Source organism: Galeopterus variegatus, unplaced genomic scaffold, assembly GCF_000696425.1.
Source record: "Galeopterus variegatus unplaced genomic scaffold, G_variegatus-3.0.2 Scaffold408, whole genome shotgun sequence".
Lineage (NCBI taxonomy): Eukaryota > Metazoa > Chordata > Mammalia > Dermoptera > Cynocephalidae > Galeopterus > Galeopterus variegatus.
This window is the reverse complement of record NW_007726519.1, coordinates 228,442-242,116: the sequence shown is the minus strand read 5'-3', so window position 1 is coordinate 242,116 and position 13,675 is coordinate 228,442. Positions and strand designations below refer to the sequence as shown.

General features: G+C 40.9%; 1 protein-coding gene across 2 annotated transcripts in view; it reads left to right on the top strand.

The window, feature by feature from the left end:
• The window catches only part of COL8A1 (collagen, type VIII, alpha 1), a 137,109-nt gene extending 123,842 nt beyond the window's left edge, over nt 1-13,267 (top strand). The window contains exons 4-5 of one of the 2 annotated variants that reach the window (XM_008568412.1): nt 6,747-7,077; nt 10,151-12,060. In XM_008568412.1, coding sequence (XP_008566634.1) covers nt 6,750-7,077; nt 10,151-12,057 — 2,235 coding nt within the window. In that variant the 5' untranslated portion in view covers nt 6,747-6,749 and the 3' untranslated portion in view covers nt 12,058-12,060. Of the gene's footprint in view, nt 1-6,746; nt 7,078-10,147 lie in introns of those variants that run through there. The other variant, XM_008568411.1, reaches the window with a different exon arrangement.
• Nucleotides 13,268-13,675: the final 408 nt, after the last annotated feature.

The following is a 13,675-nucleotide window of genomic DNA, read 5'->3' as shown; positions in this document are numbered from 1 at the left end:
CTTAACCTCCTCCAAATTCCCACAGAAGGCAAATTTCTCTGTCTTCTATTATTTAGAGTTCTTCTATGTTCCTTTAAAACCCAAGGACCAGACCATCCAGGCACAAAAGGCTCAGTTCTAACTGTAAAAAGGGTTTCAAAGAACATCATCTCAACAAATGCTAAACACCTAACTCCTTACCCTCCCCACCCTCTCCTTTGTTTTTCTCCATATCATCTAACACAGCATATATTTATGTTTTTATTTTTTGTGACCTCATAAAAACCTAATTCTCAAAATGTTAAAAACACAATTTTCATACATCAGTGAACACAAGTCAAAGCTTTATTTAACATGACAGAGTTGATTCAAAATAAAATATCAAAAACCTTAAGTTTTTTTTAAATCAGCAGATAGAAAAGAATGGTGACATAATTCTAAATTAGACACAAAACTGGTTAATATTCTAAAGGGCAATAAAACCATAATTTGAGGTGGGTTAATCAATATACTTCACAGCATTGTAAATATCTGTAAAACTAATCAATTGTGCAACAAAGTTACATATCCCTGAACAGATGACCCTAAGGTGGGCTTATGTGAAAATGCTCTTAGCATGACAATAAATGATCATGTTACCATCTTTTGTCTTATAGCCAATTTGGGGATACATTTTCTTAACACTCCTCCTCCCCCTCCCAGTAAAAGTAAGCTACATGTGCACCTCCAATATGAATCAAAAAAGGTAAGTCTCCCCTATGAGTTGTTCAAATAATAAAAAAGCAACAAAGTTATACAAGATGATGAATTACTTTATGAATGTTCCCATCATTATTAATATTCAAGTAGAAATATGAGGGCTTTCTGTTAACTATTGCAGGCAGGTTTTTAAATGGGGATTGAGGCTGAATTAGATATTTTCAAAAGACCCTATCAACACTAAGAGTTTTGATTGTGAGGATGCATCAATAAATATTCAGAAAGTCAAAAGAATACCACACATTTTCCTTGTCTTCAGGAAGCTTATAATCATATTGAGTTTAATGGACAAAAAACAATAGAAAAAGCCATAAGCTTGGTTACAATTACATTCAACTTTGTGTTAAACGTTTAATAGGATTAGGAGGATAGTGATTATTGAGAAGGTGGGGAAGGCTTCACAGAAAAGGTAGGAATTAAGTTGTTCTAGAGGAAAGTAGATGTTATGGGCTGACTTGAGTTCTCCAAAAATTCATATGTTGAAGTCCTATCCTCCAATACCTCAGAATGTAAGTGTATTTGGAGATAGGGCCTTTGAAGAGGAAGTTAAGTTAAAATAAAGTCACTAGGGTAATCAATGTGGCTGGTATATAAAAAGAAGAGATTAGGATGGAGATACACAGAGGAAAACCCATGTGAAGAAACACGGAGAAGACTGCCATCTACAAGCCAACGAGAGAGTCCTCAGAAGGATCCAACCCTGCCAATACCTTGATCTTGGACTCAGCCTTCAGAACTGAGAAAACACATGTCTGCTGTTCAAGCTACACAGTCTGAGGTACTTTGTTATGGCAGCCCTAGCAAACTAATACAGTAGGGTTGAGATCTAAAAAAGGATAAAAAATTAATAATCACCCAGAGGAAAAAAAAGTATGGTAAATATAGAAGTAAAATGAGGAGGACAAATAGAGATGAATAACACACTTTTGAAACAGGGGTCTATGTTAGTGAAAGGTACCTACAACCACCATTGTAATAAATAAGACTCTTTCTTTCCATATGGTTTCTTAGATAAAATAAACCTCTCAACCTTCATATCTCTATCAAAAACTTACTTCCTCAGAAATGTCTTCCCCAACCAACCTTTTCAAAATAGTTTCTTCCACTCCAAGTCATTCTTGAACCCTTTAACCCACTGCTGTACACTAAATGTTTATGTCCCCCCCCCAAATTCATATGTTGAAATCCTAATCCCCAATGTCATGGTATTAGGGGGTGGGGCCTATGAGAGATAATTAGGTCATGAAGGCAAATCTGAAGCTCTTGATAAACTACAGATCCCGTGCAAGGAGTAAGTAGAGGACAGAGAGGATCAGCCCAGGATCGGGTGAGAGAGGCCTGACCACACCACATACAAAACAGACACACATGTGCGCACACACAGACATGCTGTGTTAGCCTTATGTGAAAGGAAAAGTTGGATTTAGAGCAAGGACTGAAGGCTTAAATGTCTAAACATTCTTTTGGATAGCAAGCCAAAATCTCATGAGAATAAATGTACAAATAGAATGCTGAAGAGTGAATGCTAAAATAATATACATCACATTATTCTGTTATATACATTACAGGTCACATGAGGAAACTGAAACTCTCTTCAGCCCTGCCCAAATATAGGGAGCCATTTAGGGCTGTTCAAAACAATTAGGATTGGTGGCTCTGACATCAGAATGAACAACTGCCTTGGTTCAGCTGTTCTTTTTGGCCATTCTTAACAAGTACATTTTAAGGGCCATTATTGTTTTATTCATGTTAGGTTTATCATTATTGCAGTTAACCTCACATTTACTTTGGCTAGTATCCTTCTTTGAGAGTCTTTGACACTTCAGTTTGTTTTGTCTTTTTGGTTACACTTCTTTAATAACTTAAATTTGAAAAGTTTTTCAGCTTACAAAGAATTCATATTATCATTTGTAACTTTGACCAACTCTGAGGTATAGGCACAGATTATAATTCCTATTTTATAGGTGAGGAAACTGAGGCTTAGTGAAGATAAGGAACTTTCCCAAGGTCATGGGCATACAGAATGGCAGAGCTAAAATTCAAAGTCTTTTGACTTCTATGATGCTTTTCCATATGACATGACACCCATCACAAAGCAGGCTTGCCTGGCAAAGATCCAGTGACTACACACATTAAATATGCTTATGTTCATGTACACACATACACATCAGCTGTCAAACAAGTAGAAATCAAAGAAAACATCAAGTAGAACTCACAATATTATTGTGTTCTGCATCTTCAGAAAGAGAGTCAAGAAACCCTACCATCACCATTTCTTCCCAGCAGGAATTCCAGGGCTCCCTCTTCCCCGCCAGGTGTTTGTATGTTACACAAATTTGATGTTCTTTATAGTGATTTGGGAGAACCACCACATCACTTTGACCACCAAAAATATCCTCAGGGACAGGAGGGAAATTAGTAGGGATAAGTCAAGCGGTAAATTCTAACCAGGATCTCTACATAAATATTCAAAGTTAAGACTGAACAAAGTTTGTTTAAATAAAGAGCCAGAGAAATGGCAGATGGCAGACCTAAGGAGGTGGTTTTGGGGAGAGAAAGGCCAAGCCTAAGAGAGGAAATAATTGTAGTAAAGCAGAATCCCACTGGGTCTTTGGTATTCAACTGGTCTTCTTCCAGGCATTTCATCTCCTTCCAGTTTTCCAGTATTTCATTAGATTGTCCTGGTTTAAAAATTATTAAATATAATCCAACACATCCACTGAAATGATGGAAGGGTGAAGGGCCAAGCATGCTAGCTTATTATTAAAGACATCACCACCAGTCTAAGATTCAATAATTAAATTCATTCCCCAAAGGTGGAATTAAGTCCCAGTTTATACATTACCAGGTATTATGACATGCTTCTGGTATGGATTAACACTTTCAGCTCTCTAGTGACTACCTTAGAGACATTAAATGTTAGAACTACACAGGGCTCTTTAAGAGAACAACAAAGTCTTTTTTTTTTTTTTTTTTTTTTTTTTTTTTGCAGCTGGCCAGTATAGGGATCAAACTCTGGACCAGCCAGACCTTCCAAGTCTTATTTTCTTTTTTTCCTTTTTTTGTCTTTTTTCGTGACCGGCAACGGACCGCAACCCTCAGCGTCGCACCCGCACCAGACCGGGACCGACCATGGGATCGCAACCCTCGGCGTTGCCCCCGCCCCTCGCTCAGCCAGTGAGCGGCCGGTCCGTATGTGGGATCCGAACCCTCAGCGGGAGCGCCACTGCACTTCCCAAGCGGCGCACTATAGCAGTGCGCCACCGGGCCGGCCCCCAAGTCTTATTTTTAATAAATGAAGAACTTGAAGGATTTGTTCAGGAACGTATAACTAGGCAAGAAATAAGGTCTGAAGTACTGATCTTTGAGTGGGGGGGGAAGAAAAACAAGAAACAGAAGTGTGTATAGTATGCTGTGATTTATGTTTTAAGGCATTGTATATTATATGAGCATATACAGAGAATATCTCTGGAAAAATATGGGGGAAAATGAGAAAAGTTCTTGCTTCAAACAGGATATTTTAGATACTGGCAAACAAAAGTAGGAGAGAAATTTACTTTTTTTCTGGATATCTTTTGCTACTCATTAATAGTCTATCACCCCTGCTAAAAGAGTATAAGCTCCTTGAAGGCAGGGCTCATTGACCATTATATTCGTCTTTGTAATCCTTGGGTTGGCCTGGCATTATAAGAATTCAATAAATTATTGTTAAGAACTTACAGCACATGTTCTTTTTCCACCTAAAATAAATTTAAGTATTAATGAATATAAATCAATATTAATTTTGTGATTCTCTCCAAATCGTTTATAACAATCATTCTTAGAAGAACAGAAAATAACACCTTTCTATCTTCTCCTGTTTTACTAATACGTATATTATTAAGAGTACACTTGAAATAAACAGTTCTCGAGATATTCTAATTCATGAAATGAAAAAAAGCATTATAAATCATTTTTCTGACAAACATTTCTTCATTTATTTCCCTGAAAGGGGAAAAAAAATGATTAGTTAGTATATTTAAAAGACTGTAAAGCAGTGAGTTTTGTGGTAGGGATTCATGTTAAATATTTTCTTAGGTGCTGTTTATTAACCAGTCCTTCTGTTGCCTGTTCACACTCTTGGCATTACCCTTGACCAGGATGTTGCAAAGTCTATGCACATTTTTTTCTCTTTTTTTTTTTTAAAGATGACCAGTAAGGGGATCTTAACCTTTGACTTGGTGTTGTCAGCACCACACTCAGCCAGTGAGTGCACCGGCCATCCCTATATGGGATCCGAACCAGTGGCCTTCGTGTTATCAACACCACACTCTCCCAAGTGAGCCACGGGCTGGCCCTCTATGCACATTTTCTAAGTGAAAAACTATGACCCAGAATTAAGTAAAGCAGAAGCAAAGAAAACAAACTCCCATGAGAATGGAAATTAAATTAATTATAGACAGTTTTTTCAAAGTTTTCCAGAAAATAGTTGCATTGAAACTTTTGAGAAACTTGCCACTTCTTTCTCTCTCTCTTGCCAGCATTATGATGGCACTCCACTTAGAACTCGGATTTTCAGTAAGTCCCATTATAAGGTGTGAGAGTATAGCGGTGTATGCCCAGTGCTGGTACCACAGGGGTTGGGGGGACTGAACAGACTTAAGTGTGTACCACACTTGCCCTCTAGTGTGCATTTGCTAACACTGCATTTCCCTGGGCTGTTCGGTCTTCAGCCTAGGAAGTTTCCAAACTGATGTTTTTTCAAGCTGGTTTTTATAAACAGATAAACCCAATTTATATTTATTCAGTTAAATGCTAATTTGCAAAGAATGCTATTAAAAGTCTTAGAAACAGTTTATTCTTGTGAATAGTTAAACATCTCCCCCTATCTTGCTTATACAACTAATTTGCTTTGTAAACTCCTTTCTTTCATAAAAGTACAAAGATAAACTTTAATGGACTCCAGATCCAATTACCCAAGTTCTAAACTAATGACTTCATTGTATTGAAGTAGAAGAAAGAAATGTGCATAATTATTATGATAGCGATTTTGTAAAATGATATTTTGGTAGTTACATGAAGCACTTTCTAGAAGACTTCTGTAGTTTTTGTTGTTTGCTTTTTACATTTATTTTACATTTACATTTACCTTTACATTTATTTGTGACTACACCAAAGCAGCCAAAAGGCATCTGGCAGATAAAAAATCTCTGCCCCTGGCATGGAGCCTATAAATTATTAACCATTTCCATTTAGGAGATAATTTTTGGTACTTATTAACAAAGTCTAACTTGCCACCAGGTTTGCCTCTTAGCAGAATCTATTCTATCTGTTAGGATTAGATTTCATGGAAATGTGGAAGAGCCAAAATAACAGTGGCCTAAAGAAGACAGAACTTCATTTCTCTCTTGGGTAAACAAATTACAAATTTAAGGATTGGTATGACACCTCCACGTTCAACCAGGGCTGAGGTTTCTTCTAGCTTGTTTCTCTACTACCCTCAGTGCAGCTTTCATCTCATGGTCCAAGGTGTCTGGTCCGTTTGTAGGCAGCATATCAGCATTCTAGCCAGTAGGAGGAAGGAGGCGGAAGGACATGCCCACTTGCTTTTAGGATCCTTCCTGGAAGTTGCACCCATTAGCACTACATACAATTGGCCAGATCTTTGTCACACGGCCCTGCCTTGCTGAAATGTCTTTACTCTGGGTTGCTCTGTTCCCAGCTGAAGATCAGTGGTTCCAATATTATGGAATGAGGGCAGAATTGTTATTCAAGGACAACTAGTCTCTCCTATAGTCTATATTCCCACCCATTGCCTTCATTTGACAGATTCTACTCTTTTCTATTTTTTGTTTGATCTTTGTTTTCTATTGAAAGGTATCACCTTCCTTTTCATTTGCCTTTCACCATGAAGTTCTGATGATAAAGACCATGTCTCCCTACCCCTCTTCTTCCCTTCTGTCTTTACCTAAGCTCCAGTCCTTGGCCTGCAGATTCTCACCATGCTGGTGCATTCCTTCCTTCTGCAGGTGATGGCTGTGCCGCCTGGCCCTCTACAGCTGCTGGGAGCGCTGCTCATCATTTCTCTAAGCTCCACCGGGCTTATTCAGGCTGGTGCCTACTATGGGATCAAGCCACTGCCACCTCAAATTCCTCCTCAGATGCCACCACAAATTCCACAATACCAGCCCCTGGGCCAGCAAGTACCTCACATGCCTTTGGCCAAAGATGGCCTTGCCATGGGCAAGGAGATGCCCCACTTACAGTATGGCAAGGAATATCCACAACTACCCCAATATATGAAGGAAATTCAACCGGCACCAAGAATGGGCAAGGAAGCAGCACCCAAGAAAGGCAAAGGTAACATCAGACTCTCATGCCATTTATAATACTGCAGCTTTCCAAACTCCTGAATTTTGGGATCAGGGGAGAAGCTAAATTTTAGAAACTTTTCCTTTAAAATTTGTATTGACATTTAATACATGCCTACTGAGTTCTCAACCCTACTCATGGAAAGTTCAAGACTTTAAAGAAAGATATAGGGGCTGTCCGGTTAGCTCAGTTGGTTAGAGCATGGTGTTATAACACCATGGTCAAAGGTTCAGATCCCTGAACCAACCGGCATGCCCCAAAGAAAAGCCCAATGATAAATAAATACACAGACAAAATTACCATTTTATGATTTGCTTTATTACTTTAACTAGCATCAGATAAAACAAAACATATTTAATCACAAATAGTGTATCCTCTCATTTATTATTTAGTTAGTCAAACATTCAGCGACTATCTAATGAGCTCTTATTTGTGAGTCTCTGGGCCAGTTGCTGGAGTGATAAAGCAGTGAGAAAAAAAATCACCTAAGGTGACAAGTCAGTCTTCTGAGCTAGGAGAGCAATGTCGTAAAGACCTGCTGTGTTTAAAAAAAAAAAAAATCACACGAACGCATTTTGCAAACTTGGTATTAGATAAATGCAAATGATTTTACTACTGCTCTACTTAAGCTACAAATGTCAATCAGTAGATCAATAGAAGGAGACCAAGAGTACAGATCACATCTAGAGATGATATCTGAAAGTCTCTCCCATTACTTTCTAGGCATATTTATTAGTTATTCGACACCTACCAAATGCCCCTCACTGTGATAGACACTTTATTATAAATTCACTTGGTTTATCTGGAGTTCTCAGAAACCTAACATCTGTAGGAAATACAGCTGCATCAGAGTAGCGATTACCTTTGAGAAGTGGAGGCCATTCCCACTAGTCCCTACAATGGCAGGAACCTCTGGAGAACCACTAAATTTGGCACTAAGAGGCTTCGATGTCATAAATGAGAGAGACCTAATAATTTGACCTGTCTGAGCCTATTTTTCTTCATCTGTAAAATAAGATTGTTGAGAGAATCAATGGCATAAGGTAAGTAAAGTGCTGAGTAAACACTGAAGCGCCACAAGAACTCTGAGTTGCTACAACTGGTCATTCAATAAATCCTCAGTAAGAACAGAGTATGTTCCAGGCACTGTGCTAGACAAGGGATTCCTGCCAAATAAGATGTGGCCCTGCCCCAGACAATTCCTTGATACAGTAACTACACAACTCATTTTCTTAGAAATAACATGCCTTAATGGTACTATAATAATATCTATTAGCATAGGAAAAGTATTCCCCATTTTCTTCTCTTTAGGAGCCAGAATTCCACTTTGAAGATTATCTTGGCCATTTGTTTTCCTTCCTTTCTTGAGTGGCCTATCTGGCCTTTGGTAATTCTTGTACTTATTCAGATAGGTACTCATATTTTAAAAGAATATGAGTCATTGGGTTCTATTTTGTTCCCTGACAGTAGCTCATTGAAAAGTACAATGGTCAGGATTAAGATGCTACTACAGGTTAAAATAAGACATTGGGACCATACATTTCATTTCTCCCTGTTATCCATTAGTCCTTGTAACATGGGAGATCCAGAAGTGTGTTGTTCTGCAAGGCATAGCATAATCATTATAACAACATGTGCTTTGTATTTTGATAACAATTCGAGAAAGTGTGACACCTTTCACATCTATTCTCTAATCTTGCAGAATGGCTGTATTATTCTTGCTGTACAGATAGGCAAGCAGAGATGTTGATGCCTTAAGTTACCTGTCAAGATCTCACCAGAAAGATAAGCAGAGCTTCCTGCTCCTAATCCAAGCTCTCATCCTCATCCATACTGCTTGTCATTCTAAAATACTTTATTCTCCTCTCCTATTTAAAGGCAAAATTTACATATGAGAAATAATTTATTAAGTTAAAGAATGAATAATCGAAGCTTAGAGAATTCTACAGCACTCTGAAGAAATTAAGCAAATCTACTGACTCTAGAGGACAGATGTGGAAAAATATTATTGAACCACATACAAAATATAGTACTTCTGTTCTTTCCTGAGTCCACATGATAATGACTTTCATAATCCACATCATACTGTATTTCAGCATATGAGGGAATATTATTTAGCTGGAAAGTATTATATTAAAAAAACAAGCCAGGCTTAGAAAGACAAATACTGCATGTTCTCACTTGTATATGGAATCTAAGACAATTGAACTCATAGGAATAGAGAGTAGAATGTTGGTTATTAGGGACTGAGGGGTGGGAGGAATGAGGAGATGGTGGTTAAAGGGTACAAAACCTCACTTAGGAGAAATAAGGGGGTTGTTTGAGACCTATTGCACAGCATGGTAAATATAGTTAAAATAATGTACTCTATATTTCAATATCACTAAGAGGGTAAATTTCAAATGTTCTTGCCACAAAAAATAAGTATTTGAGGTGATGAATATTAGTTAGCCTGATTTAATTGTGCTACATTTTATTCATAAATTGTAACATCACTTTGTACCCCATAAGTATATACAACTATAATTTGTCAGTTTACAATAAAATTGTTTAAAATACACACACACACACACACACACATACACACACACACCCTAGAACAAACAAGGTGAAAATACATATAAATGTCAAGTGGTTATCTCTGAATAGTGGGCTTATAGGCAATTTTGATATTTTATACATCTTTGAATTTTCCACATTTTCTATAGTGAGCACACCATAGTATCTCCAAGCTTTGTACTTGGCAAATTATTTCTTCATTATTTTTTAACATTTTTACTTAACCAATGCTGATACAAACAGCTGCACATATCAGTTCTCAAAACAATACCTCAAATACATAAAAGAAATGATCAGCTTGATTTTCCTTTAAGTATTGATATCATATAGTCCTGGAAGATGAGCATATTATTCCTAGTCCTCTTGATAATAGGCAAATGTGTCAGGACTAAATAATGATTGTCATTATTTAATTGAAAGGAGGAATAATCAGTCTCTCTGTCTCTCTGTCTGTCCGTCTCTCTCTCTCTCTCTCCACTCCCCACCCCCCCTTTCCCAGTAGAAATACCATTAGCCAGTTTACGAGGGGAACAAGGTCCCCGTGGAGAGCCTGGCCCAAGAGGACCACCTGGGCCCCCTGGTTTGCCAGGTCATGGGATACCTGGATCCAAAGGCAAACCAGGGCCACAGGGATATCCAGGAATTGGAAAGCCAGGTATGCCTGGAATGCCAGGGAAGCCAGGAGCCATGGGAATGCCTGGAGCAAAAGGCGAAATTGGACCCAAAGGGGAAATCGGGCCTATGGGGATCCCAGGACCACAAGGACCTCCAGGGCCTCATGGACTTCCAGGCATTGGGAAGCCAGGTGGGCCAGGGTTACCAGGGCAACCCGGAGCAAAGGGTGATCGAGGACCCAAAGGACCACCGGGACCTCCAGGCCTTCAGGGTCCTAAAGGAGAGAAGGGCTTTGGGATGCCTGGTCTGCCAGGCCTGAAGGGTCCTCCAGGGATGCATGGCCCTCCTGGCCCTGTGGGACTGCCAGGAGTGGGCAAACCAGGAGTGACAGGCTTCCCTGGGCCCCAGGGCCCCCTGGGCAAGCCAGGGCCTCCAGGAGAGCCAGGCCCACAAGGCCCTATTGGGGTCCCAGGGGTTCAAGGACCTCCTGGGATTCCTGGAGTTGGAAAACCAGGCCAGGACGGGATCCCAGGCCAGCCAGGCTTTCCAGGTGGGAAAGGGGAGCAAGGACTGCCAGGGCTTCCAGGACCCCCAGGCCTTCCAGGTGTTGGGAAACCAGGCTTCCCAGGACCCAAAGGTGACCGGGGCATGGGGGGTATTCCTGGGGCTCTTGGACCAAGGGGAGAGAAAGGACCAGTAGGTGCCCCTGGAATAGGTGGTCCCCCAGGAGAGCCAGGCCTGCCTGGAATCCCAGGCCCAATGGGCCCTCCAGGTGCTATTGGTTTTCCTGGACCCAAAGGAGAAGGTGGGGTTGTGGGGCCACAGGGACCACCAGGTCCCAAGGGTGAGCCAGGGCTTCAGGGCTTCCCAGGGAAGCCAGGCTTCCTTGGTGAAGTAGGGCCCCCTGGCATGAGAGGTTTGCCAGGTCCCATAGGGCCCAAGGGGGAAGCTGGGCAAAAAGGTGTGCCAGGGCTCCCTGGTGTTCCAGGACTGCTTGGACCAAAGGGAGAACCAGGAATACCAGGAGAACAGGGTCTACAGGGTCCCCCAGGTATCCCAGGGATTGCAGGCCCTAGCGGCCCCATTGGACCACCTGGGATTCCAGGCCCCAAAGGGGAACCAGGCCTCCCAGGGCCCCCTGGGTTCCCTGGTGTGGGGAAGCCCGGAGTGGCGGGACTTCATGGCCCCCCAGGGAAGCCTGGAGCCCTTGGCCCTCAGGGCCAGCCTGGCCTTCCAGGGCCCCCAGGCCCTCCAGGTCCCCCAGGTCTCCCAGCTATGATGCCCCCTACACCACCTCCCCAGGGAGAGTATCTGCCAGATATGGGGCTGGGGATTGATGGTGTGAAAACCCCTCATGCCTATGGGGCTAAGAAAGGCAAGAATGGAGGGGTAGTCTACGAGATGCCTGCGTTTACTGCCGAGCTGACTGCACCTTTCCCACCGGTGGGGGCCCCAGTGAAGTTTGACAAACTGCTCTATAACGGCAGACAGAACTACAACCCACAGACGGGCATCTTCACCTGTGAGGTCCCCGGTGTCTACTACTTTGCATATCACGTCCACTGCAAGGGGGGCAATGTGTGGGTCGCTCTGTTCAAGAACAATGAGCCCATGATGTACACGTACGACGAGTACAAAAAGGGCTTTCTGGACCAGGCATCTGGGAGTGCGGTGCTGCTGCTGAGGCCCGGGGACCGGGTGTTCCTCCAGATGCCCTCAGAACAGGCTGCAGGACTGTATGCCGGGCAGTATGTCCACTCCTCTTTTTCAGGATATTTATTGTATCCCATGTAAAAAAAGAAAAGAACAAGAGAGAGATTTAATAGAAGAAAAGAAAATGACGCACCAAAAAATCCAAATGGAAAAACATAATTGCTTCAAAACATTTATATAGTTGGAAAGTTATATTTAAGTGAAAATTTGGACCATCGTGTACAAATACAACCTAAGATGCTTGTTTAATACTCTGCACAGCAGCTTGTAATTGAAAACAATGGGATAGATTTATGTATCAAGTACTGACACTTGTGTTGTACCACTGGAATCACATTAGCTGTTTTATGTTATATGCTTCCACGATAACCTGCTTATTCAGATCAGTCAAAACATTTCAGTATGAAAGATCATAGCTAATGAAAGTCACTCACTTGTATTGTTTACTTTAAAATATTTATAAATATGACTTCAAGAAATGTCAACAGTAACAATTACATACCGTATTTACTTGCATAATTTCCTCTGTATTTGTGCAGATACTTTGCCATGGAATGTGTGTGTATGTTGGGTGGGGGGTTGTAGTGTTACTGCCCCAGTGGGAGGGAGCCACTGGGACCATGGTAGTGCTTTAGTCCAAGGTTTATTTCTCTCACATGAGAGGCTATGTCTTTTAGCAGCGGGGGTGTTAGAATTGTGTGTCTGGTGTCTTTACAAGAACAGGTGAACCAGTCAACCATTGTGTAGCTACTCAGTGCCTAGCACTGGGTGAGACACATGTGTGGGGCATTAGACAGTGCCCTGAAGGAGCTAATAAAACAGCTGGGAGACATAAGCAGTAATTAACTGATTTATTCCTTAAGGGTTTCTTTTTTTTTTTTTTTCCTGTGACTTATTTATCCTTTTTCTTCCTTCCATGTAATTTCCATGATGGCCTAACTAATATAAACACTTGGAAGTTATGAGAAAAAGATAACCCTTCCTTCAATAACTTTCCAGTTTTGTGGAATATTTATTATTAATAGTAGTTATCAATTGTGTTTACAGGTATTAAGAATTCCCCTCCTTTGCCTACACACACAACCAACCACAATGAGGTTTGAACCATGGAGATAGCAGTATATTGAAGAATTTTGTGAATTTTAAATGTGAATCTTGAAGAAATTTCCCTGTGCAGTATATATGTAAATTGAAATGTTATCTGAGGTTCTAAAGTCACTTTCCGAAATCCAGCTATTCTTTATTTGGGGGGAAAAGTTTCAGAATTACATAGGAAAATGCATTTTTATTTGGAAAAAATAATCCTGAAGTTTTTTTTTTAAAGATGACTGGTAAGGGGATCTTAACCCTTGACTTGGTGTTGTCAGCACCACGCTCTCCCAAGTGAGCAAACCAGCCATCCCTATATAGGGATCCGAACCCATGGCCTTGGAGGGGATCTTAACCCTTGACTTGGTGTTGTCAGCACCACGCTCTCCCAAGTGAGCAAACCAGCCATCCCTATATAGGGATCCGAACCCATGGCCTTGGTGTTATCAGCACCACACTCTCCCAAGTGAGCCATGGGCTGGCCCCAATCCTGAAGTTTGACATTTAAAAATGAATATGCTGCTTCCTGGTTTAGGTACTAAAATCATAGAAAAAGAACTGTTTCTTCAGAAACAACCTGTGGAAGAGCTTTCTGGAATGTCAAAGGGCA